The sequence below is a fragment of the Malus sylvestris genome, chromosome 13 (genome assembly GCF_916048215.2).
Source record: "Malus sylvestris chromosome 13, drMalSylv7.2, whole genome shotgun sequence".
Taxonomy (NCBI): Eukaryota; Viridiplantae; Streptophyta; class Magnoliopsida; order Rosales; family Rosaceae; genus Malus; species Malus sylvestris.
Window position 1 is genome coordinate 2,645,648 of NC_062272.1, and position 23,334 is coordinate 2,668,981.

Consider the following 23,334-nt stretch of genomic DNA (forward strand, 5'->3'; position numbering starts at 1 on the left):
AAAAGAAAATAAAAATCTCAAGGTTGTTGAGAGGTTTCGCGTAGAACGAGAATTTACGCAGAGCAGTTTATGTGTTGAATTGGAAGGGCTTTACACGTTGTTTGCAGCCTTGTATTTATAGTAGTCATATTTTCTATTTGGCATGGCTTGGATTATTCCATAGAGTCCAACTAAAAATTAAACTCCCTCCACGCACTAACACACGGCATCACCACCATATTTTTACTCTTGATAAGCCAATCCCTTTGCTAATAATTATCACAACCTGAATTGGTGCTAGTCAAGCAGCATATTCGAAATGCTTGATGCCAACCACACGCAATAGAACTCTCATTAATTTCAAACCCTCCACGCTGCTTAGCAGGCAAATCCTCCACATGTATGTGAATTATGTATGTCGTAAGCACCTGCAATTTAATTGCAATGCTAACTCTTGAAAGCCTTATCACATCCCATTAATGTCACCAAGCCTAGGCTACCTAGGCTTCCTACCTTATCACCTTTAAACTCATCCATCCATGCATGCATCCTAATCATTCTTTCTTGAATATTAGCTTTGCAGCATATCCACACGTCCACACACATCCCAACTCAATTTGAACTGTACCGCTTGCTTAGAGATATAATTTGCATCTTATTTATCCCGTTTAAGAATACGCCAAGATAATTCATATTAAAAAATAATTACTATGATAAAACCATAATATTATCCTTTAATAACAAAATTAGCCTCATTTTTCCATCCGACGGTTGGAAGCTATGCTTACTCAACGGCCTTGATTGCACGGGCCGTTGATGTAAAATTGGGTCCAAACAGATATTAATTTATATATATATATATATACATATATATATATATATATATATATATTATAAAGGGTTTAGGATTTATACAACACAATGACATTTTAAAATTCATATAATTAACCTCACTTAGTGAGACAAGACCTTATTGTTGTTATTAATATATAAAATATAAAAAAAATTGGGGCTTCCAAAGTGAGAGCCTTAGGCGGCTGCCTACTCTAACTACCCTCATGGACCACTCTATTGCCAATAAGGCTTAATATGCTATCAGTTAATTAATTAATTTGTGTTGGGACATGTGGTCATTAGAGCAAGTCCACCCCTAAGAACTTTGAGCCAGCACCCAGTCCATTTATCCACTCAAGTGAACAGTGATATACTCTAATGAACAGTAATAGACCAATGCATCTCCACCCCTAAAATTAAATAGCCTAGTCAATTTTATTAATTTTTATTATAAAATAATAATTTGGTTTTTTACTTTCTGACTTCTTCCTTTCTTCTTCTTCTGGAAATTGACCTCCTCCTCACCACACCATTCTAGAAATTTTTTACGGTGTAAAATGACGAGGCTGCCCATCTCATCTTCAGATCCCACGGTTTGGATGATGAGTTAGAGGGGTAGAATCATCTTTTTATCAATAGGGTTTCAGATTGGGGTTAGTTCCTTCCCCTGTCACTTCGTTCTTTCTTCGGCGCAGGCAAAGCCATGCCGATCCTGGCATGGCAGAGTGGAAGGGAGATAGTGAGAGAAAGAGCGAGTGACAGTGAGAGAAAGAGGAGTGGTTGTCCGGATAACAGGGAGAGAAACAGAGAGTGAGGGGTTGGGATGGTGAACAGAGCCGATCCTGGTCTCCTCGTCGTCGTCTCGTCGGAGCTCGCAAAGGGAAGGGGGATATGGTGTTGAATATATGGATTTATCAAGGGAAGGGGGTTGATGGGCTTCCAGGGATTGGGTTCCAGGCGTCGGATGGGGTTCCAGATGAGAGAGACGGTAGCCATGATGTCAACATGGCGTCAAATGACTCGTCTCCTTCCTCTGTCGATTTTAGGCCGGCCTGTAGACCGGCTTGGGTTGGGTGCCAGTCTATTCCACGGGTTGGAGTGAATTGGCTGAGTCCCAACTTTTTTTTTCCACTGAGTGCCGGGCTATTCCACCTCAGGTGGAACTGCTCTTAGTCATTGTTCATATAGCTAGTAACTAGCTCATGGTGTTTTAGTGTATAGAAATGAAAAGAATATCTACTTTGGACTCAATAAAATCATAATTAAACATCTAATTTGTATGATCTTTATACTATGTATATTAAGATCTTGGAACAAATGAATTTGAACAGTGTGCTTCATACTCTTATCCGCTAAACCAAGACCTCTAAATTTTTCTGTTCACAAAATATCAACTATATAACACATGTACATGATATAACTGTCACACTCAAAACCATTATTATGATGAGGATATTATATGGCCTAATGTCATCTTCTTTATATATTATAAAATGAGTGAATGTGAAATCACGTATATTATGTCAATTATATTAAAAATATCAAATTTTGTTTACCACATGATAAGATAGTGTTTTATTAATTTAAATATGAGGCGAATTTAAACTTTACTTCTTATTAACACATAAAGCAATGGCACATCATGCCGTGAACAAATTTACTGCATAAATTTGATTACTGTTGCATTGCTGATTTTTTTTTTCCCTAGAGTTATTTATTTTACTGTTTTTTTTTATTGAAATTTTACTGTATCTTCAATTAATTGTTTTTGGTCAATGTATCTTCAATTTACTTCAAACAAGAAAAAACATAGGAAATAACATATGGGCAGGATTCACCAATTGGACAAACTTAACTAAAATGAATCAATTGTATAAAGTGTATTGCTGTTTAAGCAATACACTACGAGGAAAGTAGAGATCTTACAGAACTTGATGAATGTCCAATCGTTAATCTCATGGTTTGAAAGTGTTTCAGTTTTGTTCTATCTTCCTAGAAACGTGTGACGCTTTGTTGGAAACATTTCTACATTAGTGGCTAATGATTTGATTCCACTCTTTCAAATGATTTTAGGGACTCATGGTTTCTCTGGTTTTAAGTGGTGTCCAACCCGTCAGCTAAAAAAGAAGAAGATTATAAGAACCCCTCTGCTGGCCTCCTTTTATAGTTCTGTTGCATTTTTTTCTTCACATTGAACCCTTCTTAGTTTGGAGTTTGGATTATGTGGATTATCTGTAGCGTACAAGAAATGGTAAGTTATTATTAACTATTTGTATATCAAACTAGGTTCACATCCTTCTTTTTGTTACTCCATTGATTCAAATCCTATTCTTTTTCAATTTTTAATCAAGGTCCTTGGGTATTAATAACATCATTAATTAATTGAATAATAAAATATTTTTATTTTTAAATATATTCCTTTAATGTTAAAAATGTTACAATTAGTATATTTATATTTATGGCTAAATTTTTTATCATATATTTTTATTTTTAGTTTGTACTTATTTTTAATTTGCAATTTTTTTTTAATTTGTACCAATTTTCTTTTCATTTTTAATTTGTACCCATATATTAGTTTCTTTTTGTGCCCATATTTTTTAAAGTTTTATCTGTGTTTGTACTCATGTGTATACCGTCATGTGACATTGTATATTTAATCAATGATAGAAAAATTACATATGGTATATTTATGTTTTATGCCTAAACTTTATATCATATATTTATATTTATATTTTTAGTTTGTACCCACTTTTAATTTGCAACATTTTTTTCTATATTTTTAGTATTCTCTTTTTTAGTTTTATTTTGTACCCATGTATTAATTTTTTTTAGCGCCTATATTTTTAAAAATTCATTTGTATTCATAATTTTTAATATTTTATCTATACCCTAATTTATTTTTAATGTACCCATTCTTCTTTATTAATGTACCACTTTGTTATATGTGAAATGTACCATTTTTTTAACACTATGGATACATTCTTTTGCCATTTATTATTTCTTATTTTTACATAGTTTTTATCCATTTATTCAATCAAAATGTTTAAATTTTTTTATTGTAACTGTTTCTAATAGTATTATAATGAGGGATTTTAAATTTATAGGATTATAAATCTTAAAAAATATTAAACAATTAATGTCAAAACTATAAAAATATAAATATCAATAGTAATATAATGAGGTGTACAAAGTCAAGTGACCTTGATCAAACTTTGAATACTATTAAGGTTTTAATCAAAGAATGTTAAGGATTAGGGACCGCATCCAAAATATCCCAATTATAAAATTAAGCAAGACAAGAAAAAAAATTAGTAGGCTAGTCTGATCACGTGATTGATTAGGTCTCTCACAAAGAATGGGATCTGTGCATTCTGGATTGTAATTTTGTGAGATTAAATGCTATCCAAAATCCAAATACAAGAAAACCCATTGTAAGAGTGCCTTGACTAGTCACTTGGTAAGGCGTTCTTTTTTTTCTTTTTAACCGCACATTTAATGTATTTCTCCACGTGAAGATGCCGTCGTGAAATAGCCGATTAAAAATGGACCACGACCTCACATTTAAATTTCTGTTGAGTTCCGTCTTGGTCCAGATACAATCACAATATAAATCAGGAAGACCACAAATTCTGTGGATGCAGGACTAGAAATTTAGAGTCATGCATTGCGGCGTTGCAATTTCATAGTGGGAGCCCATGATTTTGAATCTTATTTGCATGCAGTCGCCGTCGCAATATTTTCCAAATTAGCCATATATGAATACAAAGCCACGCAAAAAAAAAAAAATATTAATAATCGACGAGAAAATGTGATGATCGGCAGTGACTACATAGCCTTACCTTCACAAGAATTTACACTACCATAAACACGAAGAAAACCGAGGATAGAATTCACAAACAAAGTGAGAAAAAAAAAATTGAGTTTTATACTTTTGCAAGAGGTGCTCTAGAAATGTGATAAAACTTCGGTTAGAGTTCTGGGACCGACGTGGAATCAGCTAATTATGTTAAAATTCAGAAAGTCTTGCTCCTTGTTATACTCGTAGTCAATCCTGCTTAGCATGCGAGTTAATTATATACAAATATATAATCTTTCTAAGAGTTGCTTACTTTCGCCCTAACAAGATATTTTAGTTTACTCATTTTTTGTCTTTCCATCTGTCAAAGGAATGAATCAAACACGGAAAAAGTGGAGAAATTTTCATTGTGATGGGAACACAGGTGGTACACCACATGTTTTTATATAAATGGTGGAAAGTTTTATTTTTAAAGTTATTAACTTTTTAACACACAAATTCCACCATTTGTATAATGACACATGATGTACCACCTCGTGTGCCGATCACACTGAAAATCTTTCGAAAAAATTAGGGGTTCGGTGTTTAGGGTTAGGTGCTACGTCTTTTGGTCTTCCTTTTTTATCTTTGGTTTGTCGTTTAGGGTTTAGGTGGTATGTCATTTGGTCTTCTTTTTCTATCTTCGGTTTGTCGTTTAAGTTTGGAGCTGTATCGCAATAAATACAAATAGGTGGTGTTCATTTGTATTTTGGCATAGATAATGCTAGAAAGATAATATATTTAAATTATAATTTGTAAATTAGATGATGTGAATATTGATGATTGGATAATAATTTAAATATTAATTAACGTGTTTATTTTTTATTAGTAACACATCATACGATTTACATATTTGGTCTCATAAGTTAGTTTCGTCTGGAATCGAATCAAATCTTGCATATTAGAAGTCAATATAAAGGTGAAAAATCCTGCAGAATGTTCAATGATGAGTCACTGTATATATTATATGCAAAATGCATGCCACCATAAATCACAAAGGCAAAAGTGCATAATTTACATTTACATACTGGGTATGAATTATCATGAACGATGACAACTTTGTCATGTAACTTGCATTATCATCGCACATGGAAATAAGAAAACGACATTTATAAAAACGTAACTCAACTTCGAATGAATCACAGTATACGTATATTGATCAGTGGTTTCTTGTGCATTAGATAATTTACCGTCTAATCTAAATTAGTCCAACATTTAGCATAACTATAAATATATATCATTTTAAATATAGCAACTGGAAAGTGGCTGAAATGAAAGAAACCAAAATCTCTTCTAGAGTGTCGTCCGTCGGTGGAAAAAGAAGAGAATGAGAATGCGCTAATCTTCTTAATCATGCACACGCATGCATGCAGCACTGAGCACTAAGCACGACTTCCTTCCCGAATATGGATAGGTTTCACTGTTTTGGCCATGGGGCCTACAGACAAATATCGGAGGACTTGATTCACTTGAGCACTTCTGAATTCTGATAGAATCATAGTTCGCAATGTGTATCTTTCGGTGGATCGGTGATGAGGGTTCAACAACATATACCGTCCATAACAAACCTACCTCTTTTTGCTCAATTTTCTTCCCTTTTCCATTTTCTTTTTGGTAAAATTATTTTTGGATACAAATAGACAAATATATTGTACTAACCAACCAACCTAGCGTACATATATATGCATACGCGTAACATTCACTTCTTTTGCAATCACAGAGGTTTACCATATCTAATCTAAGGACTGAAAAACATGCATGTTGTTATGAAACAACATTTAAAGAATATTTTATCATATAAAATGTCATTCACATGTAAGCTAATTTAGAATTCATTAGGGTTCCATAGATGGATAAAATAATTTTTTTGCCATTAGTTTTTATTTCTTTAAGAGACTTCATATGTTTTTGTAGATAGGAAGCAATTAAAACCATTACAAAGATCATATATATGCCAGCAAACTTTATTCTGTCTTGTTCCCAAATTTTGTCGGCTGAAAATTATATCCACCTTTCAATCTATATGATATTATGATTGCATATTGCTATATGTTAAAATATTGAAAGCGTTACTTACCGCTCCGTGGTTCCGAACGCGTTTGCAATCATCCTGGCAATAAACGATAGAGAAAGAGATCATCTTCGGATCTCTTCCATCAAAATTTACGGATCAAGTGATCATCCAAACGGTTAAAATTATTATAACTTTTAAAAGAGACCTTAGTTTTTAACCGTTTGATCAAATTTTAATGACCCGGATCACTTGATCCGTGGACTTTAGTAGAAGAGATCCGAAGATGATCTCTTTCCAAATGATACTTCACATCTTACAAATTATATCACCTTCATCACATCTTACAATTTACATCACCTACTCTCTTAAATTAGCTCTTTAGGCAATCACATTCGGTTAGGCATAACAATCACGTAACGATACAAAATGTCCCATTCTTATAGACAAAAACACAAGTCACAATTTCAGTAGTAAAAAATGCGTGCCCCAATTGGTCCCCTAAAGCCATTATTTTTATTTATTTCCCATCACATCGAAATCATCATGGATTTAGTATTACAAGCTTTTGGTATTTCTCTTTACTTATAGGTAAGATGTTTTAAGTTTGATTCTCATAATAATAATGACTTCTATATAACACGTTATTATGATGAGCTAATTGTATGACTTAACTCAACTTTCTCCACTCTTCAACATAAAATACCATTGCATTGAAATGAAAAAATAAACATCGAAATCATCCTAACCTTAAAAACGAAAATCATCCTAAACCCAAAACCTCACGAATCCAACTAAGCAAAACTGGTGCGTCACCGAGTTTTATTAGTGCAAGGACCACATTAGTCCTTTCCACTTCCAGGGCCCCTTCTAGCCCACCCTACTGATCTTTGAATCACAATCCAAATCCGGCTCATTTAGATAGAGTCACGGTGACGTTGATCTGAGTCAATTCATGGAACAGGCGGAAAGGTATAGTATGACACGTGGCGGTTGGGTAATGGGTGATTAACCACCCTCTTTGTTACTGACAAATACTGGAATATTAGATGAAGATGTTTATCTACATATGATTTATCTTAAGATTATTACAATTTGCACATTATTTTAGCTGATATTTTATCTACACATGAATATTAGACACAAATATGGGTGATTTTTGGTCAGATCGGATAAGGAAACAAGCATTCCAATACTAATCTAAAAATGTTTCGAAACCAAATAATAGTTCTAATTTCGAAATTTTGGATTAATTATCGGTAATTTTCAATCTCCTAATTTTGGACTGGATAGAGACATTCTAATTGCCATCTTAATCTTTTGAAAATTTTCAAAATAAAAAATATTCAGACTCGAAACGTAAAATTTTCGATTGACATTGAAATTTCCAATTCAATTTGCACCCCTAGACACATATTATATTTCAACTGATTACCATCTCTTTATTTTCTCTTTCACACTTGTACAGATCAACGGTTCAAAAATCACTCATCTGCAACTAGATTCTAGATGACTGAACTTAGTACATTCCTTCATAAATAAAATTCTTTTGGTTTTAAATATATGGTTTTGGTGAGTTTTTCAGTTTTCAGTAATTCACCTCTCGCCAGCTTCATTGCTCACGTCAAGCGCACTATGCCTTCACACGCCTTGTATAATTTGGCTACGGTAATGCTTGCTTGGCTGCATTTGATAAATCGAATCTTCTCCACCGTCTAACAGTCTGAAGAATCGCGACTTATCGGCTGAACTTATTTGACTCAATATATATGAAACTAAAACGCATGCAGGACCTTCTTGAAATAATATAAGTATTTATATGTGTGTGTGTGTGTGTCGGTGTGTATATATAACAACCACTAGTTAGTTAATAATGATGTTCAAGATATTGATGAGGATGGCAAGATTCTGCAGTGTGGTAGCCAACAGAGACAAGAAACTTGTATGATTATTCTGCGATCCATATCTGTCAATCATGAAGCGATTAAAGTTGAACTCGTCTTCGTTATTCTGCGATCCATAGCTTTGAAATCATTATTATTATTATTGAAAAACATTCAAATGAACTTAAATATTTTTTCAAATCATTTAATTTGAAATCATTCAGCAAACTAAAGTTTTGATGGTTTGAAATTATTCCGCAAAATTAAAAATGAATGTTATAAGATTTGAGAAATGTGGGGTGTATAAAAAATGTGGGGTGTGTATAAAAAATGTAAGGTGTATATTAAGAATGTGGGGTGTGAGGGTATTATGGGGGATGAAATGGGGTGTATTAAGATAATTTTTAATTGAAAATGTAAATATGAGGTGTATTAAGTATGTGAGATTTATTTAACAATTTATGGGATGTTAATATAATAAGCCTAATTCTATATGTTAAAATGTGAACAACGTTAACGCCAAGACCTGCATTAATATATAATTAAATTTGATCAGATAAAATAAAAAAGATTCCATGTACTAGGAGGGCAGCCAAGAATATTACACATGCACATATATATATATATATGTATACGTGATGACTTTTATTTTATAATTTGTATTAAATATGTTACCATGCAAGTATAGGCGCCAAATGCCTATATGATTGGGAAAAAGCAAACAAAAAATAAATAAATATGAAACCTTAACAAGCCCAGGAGTCGAATCCCTTTTCTGAAAAACAGTCCACGGTGGTAGTAGTAAACCCCTTAATATTTATATATAAGAGATTCTTGCTTCTCTCAGTACCTTTTTGAAGCAATTTTCGTTCTTCATATTTTTGTATGTTCAATATCTTTTCCTCCTCACGGGTAAACAAATAACAATAGAGGCATATTTGTAAGTGGTGGACTAGTATGTTAGAAAATTCTCTTGTTAGTCTAATTGTGTTTCGAACCCAGACTCTTCTCTCCTTCCTCCTCCTTTAGTCTAACTTAGTGGCGAAGCCCATAAATTAGAAATAAAATAAATAGATAGTATTTACAAGAGAGTATAATACATGCTTGGAGTTGTGAGCTAATTAAATTTTTTTAGGTGCTAAATGCTTTTTTTTCCATGTTGAAATTAACCTTCCAATATCAATATCAAGTCAATATAGAGAGTTATCAATAAAAAATTAAGGAGGATTAAGAGAAACTAACCTACAAATATCAAGTCAATAAAAATGCATGCTAGGAAGACCATGTTTTTAGATCATATTTGGAAACCACATGATGTGGCAGTTGATGATCGGATTCATTTTTTAATGATTTAAGGAAGTAGTCCATAACCACTATATTATCATGTGGTCTCGAAATATGGCCAAGTAGGTGGTCTCTCTATCATCACCCAAGTCAATAGAAAATGGATTGGGAATTTGGAGAACAAAATATATGAAACGTAAAAATTTAGTAAAAAGTTAGAGAGAACAAAGAGATTTACAAACCTTAATAGTGTTGTGGGTTGGGAATTTAGAGGATAAAATATATGAAATTTCAAGAAGGGGAGGATGAAAGCTCAAAGTTTATGATTCTTCCATTAGCAATGTAAAGAATGTTTTTGATAAAACAAAATTAGACTTTAGGTTTTAATTTTAAGAGTTAATAATTGTTTAAGTGACAGGTCTTAGGTTCGATTATCGCCAAAAACAAATTCAAACCACATTATTCCTAGCTCATTGTGAGGTTAAGCCCATTCCCTCCCCCTAGTGTAGATAATATTGTTTATTAAAAAAAATGTTAAATTTAGTTTTAGGACAAGTGTTGTTGGGATTGAACAAGAAAAGAGACCTCTTATTTTAACTATTAATGAATACAATTTAAAAGTTTCGTGTAAACTACAAAAAATATAACACTAAGTTCACCAGAAAAAAAGCAAGTATAATACTAAATTATTGGCTTAAATGTCATAATGATCAATGTGTTATAGCCATATGGCCAATTTAGTCCCCGTGTTTTCGATTTGGCTAATTTAGTCCTTGTGTTTGTCTCTGTTAGCCAATTAAAGATATTTCATTCAATCTATGTTAAAAATTTCATAAGAAAAATCATAAGAGATATAGTTACCCTTTTTCTTTACAAATATGAAAAATAACACACATAAGAGATCAAACTTTCAATATGAAAAATGATTAAGGTAGTGACATAGAAAAGAAAAGGGGTAACGTTATGAAGGAGGTTGGGAAGTTAGGAGGAGAATAATTTTTCTTTTAATTTTTTATTTTATTTCATATTTAAATATTTCAAATCAAATAAATAATTCTATAAATAAGTCTATAGTAGTTTATAAATTTTTTCACAAAAATTAAATGAAAATGTCTTTAATTGACTAACGAAAATAAACACAAAACCAAATTGGTCAAATTGAAAACATATGCACTAAATTGATCTAATGATTAAAACACATGAACCATTATAACATTTAAGCCTAAATTATTTAGAAAGGATTAAAGAGGAAGGGTAGGCCTAAGGCCTGCCTGCGCCTCTGGTCTAACTTAGGGGGGTGTATTCAATTGGGATTTTGAAGGATTTTAATTTTTTTTAATGAATCTAGACGTTTTTAATCAGGATTTTAAGTGATTCTCTGAAATTCAATGTGTATTCAATTAGGATTTTAAGATAGTTTATTAAAATCTTTAGAAATCCGAGTCTATTCAATTAGAATTTTAAAGAAGTTTATAACATTTCAGTTGTATTCAATTAGAATTTGAATTTAAGGAATTTGGAAAATTTGAGGAATTAGAGGGAATTGGAGAGATATTGTAGTGTATTTTAAGCATTCACAAATCTCACCTCTCCCCATGAGATTTTGATGGAATTGAATCAAAATTTTACATGGAATCTCTATAAATCAATTAAACTCCATAAAAATTCATGAATTTATAAATACATTGAAATATCTCAAATTCCCAATTGAATACACATTCCTTAGTAATAAAAGAAAAAGAATTATAGAAGTGGCGCTTTTAAACAATGCATAGCTATGCGATAATTTGTTTTGTTTTTTAGTATAAGCCTTTCTAGCTTACAAAGGATTATGAGAAAAAAGTCGATGACCATTACGATGAGGCATATATATATTTATATTAAATGATTAGAGGAGTGGATTAAATTTTACAATGAGTTTATCATAATAATGTGATTTAATTTTATTTTGACGAGAATCGAAGTTAAAACTTTTTATTTACGAGTAAATAAAAATACAACTAAATCGTAATATTAAGTGATTATTTTGTTCCGATTGGTGAGACAAATTGTGAAAACTGTAAATTAGAGTACTCGTCTGTCCATACATGCCTACCTTCTCTTGTCTTGGTTTCAGTAGTTATCGAAATCTCCGCACTCCATAAGTTTTTGGCCAAGTTTTATAGGCCACAATTTGCCTACCCCACCCACACTCACAAAACAAAACAAAGAGAACCCCAAAAAAGTTAACAAGAACACAACTGTGGTCACATGTAAATGAAACAGTAAGCTTAACTCAGCTGACAAGTTACTCTGCCAGATCTATCAGATCTATCCTTTCCCTCATATCATTGCCTATAAATAATGGAGCTTCGTTGGCCACTTAGGCTTAAAGCAGTATAGGAGAGAGACGCCAAAATAAGATGGAACATATTGAGGAGAAAGGCAGCCATGCTGCAAGGAAAAAGGGAGGCTTGGTCACTATGCCATTCATCTTTGGTAAGAGCTAATAAATCTTGTTGTTTCAAATTTTCGAGTCATACTTGAGTGTAGCCAAGTTAGCTAGAGTAGTGTGCTCATCTTTTTACACGTAAATTCGAATTTTCTTTCCATACTTATGATGAAATTAGCATAGATTATCATGTCGTTGTTCAATTCTTATTATGTATCTCTTTATTTATTTGGTTTTTTGTTTTGGGGATTTTAATTATTATTGTTGTTGGCTTTGTGTGTGTGTGTGTAGCTAATGAGATTTGTGAGAAGTTGGCTGTGGTGGGATTCGGTGCAAATATGATAAGCTACTTGACATCGCAGCTTCATATGCCCTTAACAAAAGCAGCCAACACCCTCACCAACGTTGGTGGCACTGCAAGCTTGACCCCCTTGCTTGGCGCCTTCATTGCTGATGCCTACGTTGGCCGCTTCTGGACTATCACTGTTGCTTCCATTATATACCAGATTGTAATCTCTCTCTCTCTCTCTCTCTAACTAGTTTTCTATATATATTATTAACACACATGATAAAGATTATGCGCTTGTAAATTTACATCTCAATTGATTAAACACCTTAAGATTTGCAACTCATTGATTACTCGTGCACCCAAAGTTATGTGGTTTGCTCACCCAATATCTATTGTATGAAAAATATTAAGATTCTTAGCAACTTCATCGTCACAAGATTACTAGTTATCATCGAGCCATTTTTTATTCAAAAATTATTAATTAGGCCGACTTTCTAACCATTCTTTCGTGGTGGGTTTTCCAAAAAAAAAAGAAAGAAGTAGAATTTGTCACAAGTGGACGTATTTAATTTAAAATTATTAAAAGCATTGTCCAATATGATTGATTGAGTTGAATTTTTTAATTCTCTGTCACAATCAAGCTCTCAGAGTATTGATAAATTACCTTGTTAATTTTATTTGTTTATTAATTAAATACTAATTATAATTAACTTTTGTATTTGTACAATTAATCAATGAACCAGGGAATGATTTGCTTAACAGTATCAGCAGTACTTCCACAACTGAGACCTCCCCCATGCAACCACGGCCAAGTGTGCGAAGAAGCCGACGGGGGGCAGCTAGCAATTCTGTATGTCTCCCTCCTACTAGGAGCACTCGGGTCGGGTGGAATCCGACCCTGCGTGGTGTCATTCGGGGCAGATCAGTTCGACGAGAATGACGAAAAACAAACCACCAAGACGTGGAACTACTTCAACTGGTACTATTTTGCGATGGGGGCATCAATACTATTGGCTGTCACGGTGCTTGTGTATATTCAAGACAACATTGGATGGGGTTGGGGACTTGGAATTCCAACTGTAGCCATGTTTCTCTCAGTTGTTGCGTTTTTGATCGGGTACCATCTTTACCGGCACTTGGATCCGGCGGGGAGTCCGTTTACCCGGTTGATACAAGTGGCGGTGGCTGCCTACAAGAAGAGAAAGCTGTCTATGGTGTCTGATCCTAGAATGTTGTATCAGAATGATGAACTCGACGGTCCTATTTCATTGGGTGGAAAGCTTCTTCACACTAAGCATATGAAGTAACTCTCTCTCTCTCTCTCTCTCTCTCTCTCTCCCTCTCATGTTGCATGTGTATTGTGGCTCTAAACCACTAATTAAGTTGATTTTTGTCAAAATGTTGGCCCTAATTCATCATTTAACAACATAAACTCAATAATATAATTATTATATACACAGCACTATCGTATCACGTTTTGTAGTAAGAAAATAAGATAATGCACGAAACTATCACATGAACTATTTTCACTATATATGACCTCTTATATATTTCATTATTTCTCTGTCTTTTGCTATATAATATGAGAATCTTATACGATAAAATACATGGTTTCTACGAAAATCCCTCATCCTATTTCCACTACAATAAAATAGGATTCCTGCCAAGAAAAGTCTCGATTATACACATATACATATGTTAAGTCTAGAAGATGAACATAATTATCAGGGTTAGGTGGAAACAGGTTGCAGGTAATGACTAGGTCGTTTTGTCCATGCACTGCTCATGTTTTGGATGTAGGGACCACAATCCCTTGACCTTTCATGGATGAGCTGCACCACGTACTTCTGTTTCTGTCACTGCTATGCAACAAAAATCTCACGTCCTCTGCTCTATTAGCAGAGACTCAGAGTCATCCCCACCTCCACAGTCCATAGCGACCCAACAAATATATAGAAAGGAAGAACATGCGACCTAGTCACTTTTTGAATTTCCACAACGTGGCTGCACTTAGCTTCACATGTGTGCGAGTCTAAATCATTGGTTAACTGATACAGACAGTTTAGGTTTAATAAAATTCATATCACGATAATTGGACGGTTAAGGTTTAATTAAATTGATTGTTTGTATGATATAAGCGTCTTATCTTGATAGACTGTTTAACAATTTAACAACGTTACATATGGTGAAATAATGCAGATTTCTTGACAAGGCAGCGATCGTAACGGAGGAGGACAATCTCAAAGCACCAAACCTATGGAGGATCAACACCGTTCATCGCGTCGAGGAACTGAAATCAATAATCAGAATGGGACCTATATGGGGATCAGGAATACTCCTCATCACAGCCTATGCCCAGCAAAGCACATTCTCACTCAACCAAGCCAAAACCATGGACAGGCACCTCACAAAGTCCTTTGAAATCCCTGCAGGCTCCATGTCAGTCTTCACCATAGTGACCATGCTCACCACGATCGCCTTGTACGACCGCATCTTCATTAAGGTGGCTAGAAAGTTCACCGGGCTAGACCGGGGAATAACATTCCTCCACAGAATGGGAATAGGGTTTGTCATTTCGGTATTCGCCACATTTGTCGCCGGATTTGTCGAAGTGAAGCGAAAAAAGGCAGCTTTCGCACACGGGTTGGTCGATCATCCTCATGATATAATCCCCATTTCAGTGTTTTGGTTAGTTCCTCAGTATGCCCTTCATGGGATGGCTGAAGCATTCATGTCAATCGGGCACCTTGAGTTTTTCTATGATCAGGCGCCGGAGAGTATGAGAAGCACCGCTGCCGCGCTGTTTTGGACCTCCATCTCGGCCGGAAACTACGTGAGCACTCTTTTGGTGTCACTGGTGCACAAGTTTAGTGCTGGCCCTAATGGATCCAACTGGCTGCCGGACAATAATTTGAACAAAGGGAGGTTGGAGTACTTCTACTGGTTAATCACGTTACTACAAGTTGTTAATCTTATTTACTACTTATTTTGTGCCAAAATGTATACGTTTAAGCCGATTCAGGTCGTAAAGAAAGAAGGTGCTGAGTCCGGAGAAAATCAAGTGGAGCTTGCCAATAAGGCTTAATTGGCTTAGTATCAGTTAATTAATTAAATTAGTCATTAGTCAGAGTTAATATAGCTAGTAAGAACTAGCTGCTGGTACATTAGAGTGTAGAAATGAGAAGAATATTTACTTTGGATTAATAAATTCATAAATGAAACATCCAGTTTGTATGATCTTTATATTAAGATCTTGGAAGCAGATGAATCTAAACAATGTGCTTCCTACTCTTCTCCACTAAACCAAGACCTCTAAATCTTTCTGTTCACAAAATATCAACTATATATACATATGTACATGATGTAACTGTCGCACTGAAAGGAAAACTAAATTATTATATGGTCTATCATATATCATAAAATGGAAATATGAAATCACGTATATTGTGTCAGTACTACTAAAAAATAAAATTTTATTTACCAAATAATAATACAGTATTTTATTGATTTAAATACGAGTCGACTTTAAACTGTAGGAAAGTACATTGGGCTGTATCTTCAATTAGTTCTTTTTGGTCAATGTATCTTTAAGTTCAATTTACTGCAAACAACACAAAAAAAACATAGGAAATAACATATGGGCTGGATTCAACTTTAGTTGGACTTAACAGGGCCTTGAACCAAGCCCGTTTTAAAATTGGACCTGACTTCAAGATGTAAAACAACTACCATGGCCCAATGTAATAACCGTCTAGAAAGCGAAAACAAAGACGAACGAGAGATTGACTTTTCTCCATTTGGACTTTGACCTTTGACGTGCAAAAGTGTTTTTTTTTTCTCCGTTTTCTAATCAATATTTATAATTATTTACAAAAGCGGTTGTGTTTTACGCAAGAGAATCATCTCCGGATTCATTTTGTAGAGATTGTAGGAATCCTTATATTTAAAAAAAAAATTAATGAAAAAGACTTGAAAATTTTGAGTTTTAATGATAAGGACAAAAAAAAGGGTAAAGTGAATAGTATCAAGTTTGACTTTTTAGTGTAAAAATATGATTTTTCGTTAAAGTGAACAATACTGTGGATTTTTCGTTAAAACTTCCTATATTTTAACTATTGATTGTGCGATTAATTTAGTCAGATATTATTAGTATTTAATTTTAAATAAAAAAAAGTTAAATAATTTCTGACTGCACGATGTATGATGAATAATTAAGATATGAATCCACAATTTGAATCTGGAAATCCGTTTTTTAACTTAAAAGTATGGCAGGCCGCGTCCATAGCGAAGCTTCGAACGGTCAAACCCGACAGCCTTACGTTCCTTCTCAAACACAAATTACACAACCAAAAACAAAAGCAACAAAATCAAGATTGTTCAACAAAACACGGTTTTGTCTCGTTTTTAGTTTGATATTACGGTGCGGGGAGGAGGTGTCTGTTTGTGCATGACTTTAACGGCGAAGCACGGCGGCGGAACCAGAGCCATGGACGGTATCGCAATGGCGGAGTCGACGTCGACGCCTCCTCTAACGGAAATCGTCGAGGCCTTCGAGGAGTTGGGCAAGATCCTCCAATCCCATTCCCATAATTCCCAACGAAAACAACACCAAACGTTGCGTTTGGATACATTCTCCCAGGCTTCCACCCTCGTCTCCATCCTCTTCAGTTGCCTTGGCCTCGCCTTCAAGTTCGCCGAGATGGAGTACGTCTCCAAGGTTCCTTTCTTCCTTCCCACCACAAACCCTAATTCTCATTTTCTTTAATTTTCTTGTATTTGTTTGATTGTTGCTTTTTTTTTTGGGATTTCGATTGTTCATTTTTTGTTAAATGTATGATTTGGTTTGTTGGTGAGATCTTCGTGAAATTAATCAACGTGAAAATGTGACTTAGTCTCGTTTAAAAATGTTTTTAAAATGACCGAAACTCTTTTGACGAAAATGTTGTTAAAACCAATCATCAGTAAAAATTCAAGCGGATGTTAAAAAAAGTACTTTATCTAATGCTTCTTCCAAAATCAATTTCACAAAAAATGTTTTTAGTTGCGCATCCAAACGAGAGCTTGAACATACCTAAATATAGTGTGCCCCTAAAAGTATTGTCCTAACTTGGAGATCTCACTCTGGTTGGTTGCAATCTCTTCAGTTAGCCTGCCTCTTCCTGCAGGATCTCACACTGTGCTTGCTTGCATTCAGGTTAAAGATCTTGTGGAGGCGTCACGGACTTACGACACATTAGAAAGCCTTATAGATTTTGATGTTGCTAAAGGCACGGTGAAATCCCCCGGAAGCCATTCCCGTAATCTGCGCCGTGTCCGGCAGGGTCTCGACCTCATCAGAGCTCTATTCGAACAATTCTTGTCTACCGAGTATGTTCAAACTTTTGTTGTGCAAACTGCAGTTGTGCTTCATTCTGCAGATTTTCGGTTTTAGATATTCTTCCTTCTTTTGCCTTTCAGTGACTACTCTTTGAGGGAAGCAGCTTCAACAGCTTATGCCAAAGTGTGTGCGCCATACCACAGTTGGGCAATCAGGACAGCGGTTGCTGCCGGAATGTATGCTCTTCCGTCGAGGGATCAACTGCTGGTGAATCTCGAAGAGACCCGTAAGTCTAAAAGCTTTTCTCCGTCCAGAAACAATGATCTCCAGTTTTGTATGCTGTTTATTTCTAAAATGCAATCAATTTCATTCCAGATCAGTCAGCAGAGAAGAAGATGAAAAGGTACATCCAAGCGTCGCGTCCGGTGATCGAATACATCGACAGGCTATACCTTTCTAAGAACATCACCTTGGACTGGTGACTTCAGTCTTCATCTATCTCAGTAGGCGTCTACGTTAACGTATGGTTCGTTACGATTACTTCTTCGCTAATACGGGTCTGTACATAAACGTTATTTACCTTGTTACAAGAGAACTATATGTTTATAGGAGGCTATTAATTAGACTGCAATATCAGAAGTTTATAACTGCTAGAGATGGTGAATATTATTACACAGCGATGGGTTTGTACTTTCTACCCAAGCAATCCCCTCACCGAGTTCTATCAAACTATTTAAAAGTTACTATTTCCCTGTTTCAAAATTTTCTCAACAGTGACTGATGAAGCAATGCAAATTCTTAAAATTTCAAAACAAAATGAAGTAAACACAAGCAGAAAATGCTAGAAATTACTGCAAGAGCGTGTTCCTTAGTTGGGCATCCCGTTCGATAGACACACCTTTCCTTTGTCACTGAGGGTCAAAAACATTAATCCTTGGGAGTCCTGAAACACCAACTACAATGTGAGGCTCTCTGGGTTCTCAACAATCTTTGCAAATGTCTTGAGGAAGGCAGCCAAATCAGCACCATAAACAATCCGGTGATCAGCAGTTACATTCACCTGTAGAAAGAACCATATTCCAACTCAATTAGGTTACCTTTTGTACAAATTTCAGCAGGTTCAGCGAAATTGTGTTCAACTAACAAATTGATAGAGCGCAAAAAGAAAAATATACGGTATAGAGGAACCTAGATGTTAAATCCAATCAATAATGTAACATATTGATGTTTCTGGAAATAGATCAACTACGAAGCAAGGGTTGTTCCCCTCCTTTCACAGAGAGGTTTATAAATATAAGATTGTTTCCTTCCTCTTCCGACAAGATTAATTGACAGTTGCTTTCAGTAAAGCATGTCACATGCCAATTTATACAAGTTTGATGTACTGGTGGAAGTATTCTTTTGAGTTGTGTATAAGTTCGTTTAACAGACTCATCCCTTGTATACGTGTGAAACTTAACTTATAACCTTGTAAAGTACGAGAAACAACATCAACAAAATAGTATACATTACGGAGAAAACGCAAAGACACTCACCAGCATTTTACTTTTTACACTGAAGAATCCATCTGTATCAGCGACAACAGTTGGCTTTGAAGCTCCAACAGCCATGATAGCCCCCTGATTGTCAATCAAAACTTCAGCAAGCAGCTAAAAAATCATAAAAAATAGAACAATCCTATCGATTCATGAAGACAAAAAATTCTCGTATTAAAGGATCAAAACTCACCTGCCCTGGTGGAAGAATAGCATCAAACCTGTCCACTCCAAACATGCCCAAATTGGACAAGGTGAAAGTTCCTACAAAGAGTTCAATATAACTTAATGAGTATAAAACGAAAGCAAGTAGGTAAGAACTGACAGAGAGTTTGTAAGTAAAAACCTGTTGTGTATTCGTGGGGCTGAAGTTGCTTTGAACGGGCCTTCTCCACTAACTCTTTCCATTTCTGGGATAGCAAATACAAATCCAACTGCACAAACACATACAATTCAACCATCGATAATCAGAACACAAACTACTAAGAACAGAAGCACTAAATGTTGAAGACGAAGGTTCCGCTACTAATTGCATCGAGGCCTTTAGATAAAACCCCAAACCGACTAAACAAATGGTTAAGTTGCGGACAGTATTGGTGTTGATTAGTAATGGTTCATCGACCACCTTCGAAATCTTAACACTACAATACCAACAAATAATATATTATTCACAAGTAACAGACCTTATCAGCATCCTGAAGAACAGGGGTTATGAGTCCTCCATTGATTGCCACAGCAACAGCAATGTTTATGCTGCTGTTATACGAAAAGCTCTTCCCGTCTTTGCAGCTCGCATTCACAACCGGGTGCTGAGCAAGTGCCATAGCAGCTGCCTTGGCCAACAATGCAGTCATTGTCACACCCTTTGGTTTCACCTGTTGGACAATTTCAATGAATTCACCCCAAAATTCCAGAAATTCAAACACCAATCAAACCCAAATGACATTGCAAACCAACAATCCAATTAATCCAAACACTATCCACAATGTACCTTCTCATAAAGGGCGTCGATGGCGTCACTGTTAATCGGGTAGCCGACCCGGAAAGTCGGCACCGAGAGACTTTCGACCATGTTCTTCGAAACAGCAGCCTGCATCGTGGTAAATGGCACCACGGTTGAGCCGGGAAGCAGAGGCGGGGCTGCAGCAGAAGGCTTGGGTGGAGCAGCGGCCACCGGAGTGGGCTCGGCGGCGACGGGTTTAGCAGGCTTTACAATTCCGGCGGCTGCCTCCACGTCAGCAGGCGTAATTCGGCCAAATGGGCCGGTGCCCACCACGGAGGCAATTTCGACCTTGTGCTGCTTGGCTAGCTTCTTAGCAAAAGGAGTGGCCACGCCCTTTTTGGCAGTGTAAGTAGGAGTAACAGATGGAGCAGGCTGGGCAATTGCAGGGGCGGGAGTGGCGGTAGCAGGAGGAGGCGTGGGCGTAACAGCTGGGGATGAAGAAGACGATGTGGATTTGGCCTTTTCCCTGGCCTCGGCGACTTCCTCTTCGGTCTCAGCGAGAAGCCCGATGGCGGCGCCGACGGGAGCGGTCTCGCCTTCCCCGACGACGATTGCGGCGAGAATCCCGTCGTAGAATGTCTCTACGTCCATGTCGGCTTTGTCAGACTCGACGACAACGACGCTCTCGCCTTTGGAGAGGACGTCGCCCTCGGATTTGACCCAGGAGACGATCTTTCCCTCGGTCATAGTGGAGCTGAGAGCAGGCATGAAGATCTCCCTGATCTTGGATTGGACGGTGAGGGTGCGGCGGCGAGGAATGGAGCGGAATGCAGTGGAAGAGGAGGAAGAGGCGGGGGAGGTGCGCCATGGGAGAGCTGTGGAGATGGAGGAGGAGAAGGAAATGGTGGTCTTGGAGAGGAAAGGAGACGACGCCATTGGAATGGATTGGGAGAGAGAGAGAGAGAGAGAATTGAATTGGGAGATAAATGGAATGAGAAGGGAACGGAGAGAAAGTTGATAGAAAAAGAGAGGGGCGGAGAAGACGAGGGAGAGAGTTGGTTGGAGGCTTTGAGCTACCCGCAGCAAACTGGGGAGCTTTAGATTGTTTTCATCGCCTTTCTTCTGGCACCCGCCCACTCCCACTCTTTCTCGTTACTTGTTTTACGATTTTACTCGTATTTATTTTTCATGATTTTCTTTTCGGTATTTGGTTGGTATGTGGTTAGCTTTGATTCATATATCGTCTATGATTGATCCATCTTTTGCGTTATTTGAATGATACGTAGCCACTATTTGATGTTTCAGGATTTGATGGATGTATCGTCAATATTTAATCGGTATGTTATATATGATATATCAACATTTGATCGATATATCGTATTTGCTCTTAATTTGTAAAATGATTGTTTTGTTCAATATACGCACAAAAACTTTAGCTACATTATGTTCATATTTTGGAGAGGGGATAGGGGTTATATCAGTAATGAACTATTACTAATAGATTTTGTCATTTAGGTGAGTCAAATTTGATATCAAACACTTATAATTAAAGATGAATAGTGTTAGTGATATTTTTTACATATACATGTACAAACTTATTTCGACCATAAAAGAGTATGATTCGGTCCAAACTTCACTTCTTTTTGTGTTTTTAACATATCAACATTATACTACTCTAGCATATAGGTACTTAAACTTGAGTGCATGTGAGAGAGAGCAATCAAATCCAAGTGATACCTTTCTATTTAGTACAATTGTACAAATAGGAGGTGCATTCAATGCTTTGGACCACTTTTTTATTTTTTTTAGAATTTTAACGAAAAACTTATAGTACTGTTTATTTTAACGAAAAATCACATTTTTACACTAAAAAGTCGATCCTTGTACCATTTACTTTACCCATTATTTTGTCCTTATCGTTAAAACTAAAAGTTTTCAAACATTTTCATAATTTTTTTTAATTGTTGACAACAGGACATAAGCCTAAAGAATAAAAAAGAAAAATTACATAAAAATATTACGAAGCCACGACACTTGACTTTATCTGCAATTATTAATTGACAACCAAAAAAAAAAAAAAAGCTTACTAAAAATAAATGGATCACCTATCTTTATCTTGCATTCCACGCTTTTACTAAGAATTTATGAAATGTGAAGAATACCAATAGTTAACCTTTACAAATCTTCACTCCGTCTTGCAAAAACCTTTCGGATTTTGATTATGTGATCCAGTCAACAACATGGGTCGGGCCAGATATGAATTTTGATTCATGAACCGAGGATTGCTCGTTTTAAATAATTTTAGGTCGAAGGCAGTCAGGGATTGATGGGCACTCGATTTTGTTGATGCACAAAATCAGCGAGGACTTTGGTACAACAGAAAGTGTCAGGTTTGTGACCTTCGCTTGGTTGCTTCGATCACTAGTGAAGATAAGTACGTAAATGAATAGGGACAGGGAAGCAAACACAAAATGTACGTGGTTCACCCAGATCGGCTACGTCCACGGAGTAGAGGAGTTCTCATTAATTGTGAAGGGTTTACACAAATACATAGGTTCAAGCTCTCATTTTGTGAGTTCTAGTGAATAGTTTAGTACAAAATGACATTAGAGATTATTGTGGGAGAATGATCCCTATTTATAGAGGAGAGTTTCTAGTTTTGTTCTAACATCGACACGTGTCGTGTTGTGATTGGCTTCTGATGTTGACACATGTCGAGCTGTGATTGGCTTCTGATGTCGACACGTGTCGTATTGTGATTGGCCTCCTGGTTGAAGGGAAGCTCTTCTAGGTCCTTGACGGTATAACGTTGACCGGTGCTCAGTAGTTTCGGGATTGGTCAAGTATGGTACAAACAGTGCTCCCCTAAGTTCCCGAGTGAGGGAAGCTCCTCGGTTGGGGACTTGCAAGATCCAAGCCGCTGAGTAATCACGAAACTTCTAAGTACCGAGGTGTGGTATCGTCTTCACTTGCCTTATCTTTCTCATAGGTAG

General features: G+C 35.9%; 3 protein-coding genes across 3 annotated transcripts; 2 read left to right on the forward strand and 1 right to left on the reverse strand.

Moving 5' to 3' along the window:
• Positions 1-12,104: 12,104 nt before the first annotated feature.
• On the forward strand, positions 12,105-15,849 carry LOC126595514 (protein NRT1/ PTR FAMILY 3.1-like). The gene is made up of 4 exons (XM_050261790.1): positions 12,105-12,304; positions 12,549-12,766; positions 13,290-13,849; positions 14,746-15,849. Exons 1-4 carry the CDS (start codon positions 12,229-12,231, stop codon positions 15,629-15,631), a joined length of 1,740 nt encoding a protein of 579 aa, XP_050117747.1. The 5' UTR covers positions 12,105-12,228; the 3' UTR covers positions 15,632-15,849.
• Positions 15,850-16,881: 1,032 nt separating this feature from the next.
• LOC126595517 (ACD11 homolog protein-like) lies at positions 16,882-18,516 on the forward strand. Its single transcript, XM_050261794.1, has 4 exons — positions 16,882-17,263; positions 17,741-17,913; positions 18,004-18,149; positions 18,239-18,516. Exons 1-4 carry the CDS (start codon positions 16,994-16,996, stop codon positions 18,343-18,345), a joined length of 696 nt encoding a protein of 231 aa, XP_050117751.1. The 5' UTR covers positions 16,882-16,993; the 3' UTR covers positions 18,346-18,516.
• On the reverse strand, positions 18,484-21,529 carry LOC126595515 (dihydrolipoyllysine-residue acetyltransferase component 4 of pyruvate dehydrogenase complex, chloroplastic-like). Its single transcript, XM_050261791.1, has 6 exons — positions 20,390-21,529; positions 20,082-20,273; positions 19,745-19,832; positions 19,592-19,662; positions 19,399-19,482; positions 18,484-18,923 (listed from the first exon to the last, which is right to left on the reverse strand). Exons 1-6 carry the CDS (start codon positions 21,275-21,277, stop codon positions 18,819-18,821), a joined length of 1,428 nt encoding a protein of 475 aa, XP_050117748.1. The 5' UTR covers positions 21,278-21,529; the 3' UTR covers positions 18,484-18,818.
• Positions 21,530-23,334: the final 1,805 nt, after the last annotated feature.

Coding starts and splice junctions, on each gene's coding strand:
- LOC126595514 (XM_050261790.1), top strand. CDS start 12,229: ATGGAACATATTGAGGAGAAAGGCAGCCATGCTGCAAGGAAAAAGGGA. Junction 12,767..13,289: donor CTTCCATTATATACCAGATT/GTAATCTCTCTC, acceptor TCAATGAACCAG/GGAATGATTTGCTTAACAGT. Junction 13,850..14,745: donor CTTCACACTAAGCATATGAA/GTAACTCTCTCT, acceptor GAAATAATGCAG/ATTTCTTGACAAGGCAGCGA.
- LOC126595515 (XM_050261791.1), bottom strand. CDS start 21,277: ATGGCGTCGTCTCCTTTCCTCTCCAAGACCACCATTTCCTTCTCCTCC. Junction 20,274..20,389: donor TCGACGCCCTTTATGAGAAG/GTACATTGTGGA, acceptor ATTGTCCAACAG/GTGAAACCAAAGGGTGTGAC. Junction 19,663..19,744: donor GCCCCACGAATACACAACAG/GTTTTTACTTAC, acceptor AACTCTTTGTAG/GAACTTTCACCTTGTCCAAT.
- LOC126595517 (XM_050261794.1), top strand. CDS start 16,994: ATGACTTTAACGGCGAAGCACGGCGGCGGAACCAGAGCCATGGACGGT. Junction 17,264..17,740: donor AGATGGAGTACGTCTCCAAG/GTTCCTTTCTTC, acceptor GCTTGCATTCAG/GTTAAAGATCTTGTGGAGGC. Junction 17,914..18,003: donor GAACAATTCTTGTCTACCGA/GTATGTTCAAAC, acceptor TTTGCCTTTCAG/TGACTACTCTTTGAGGGAAG.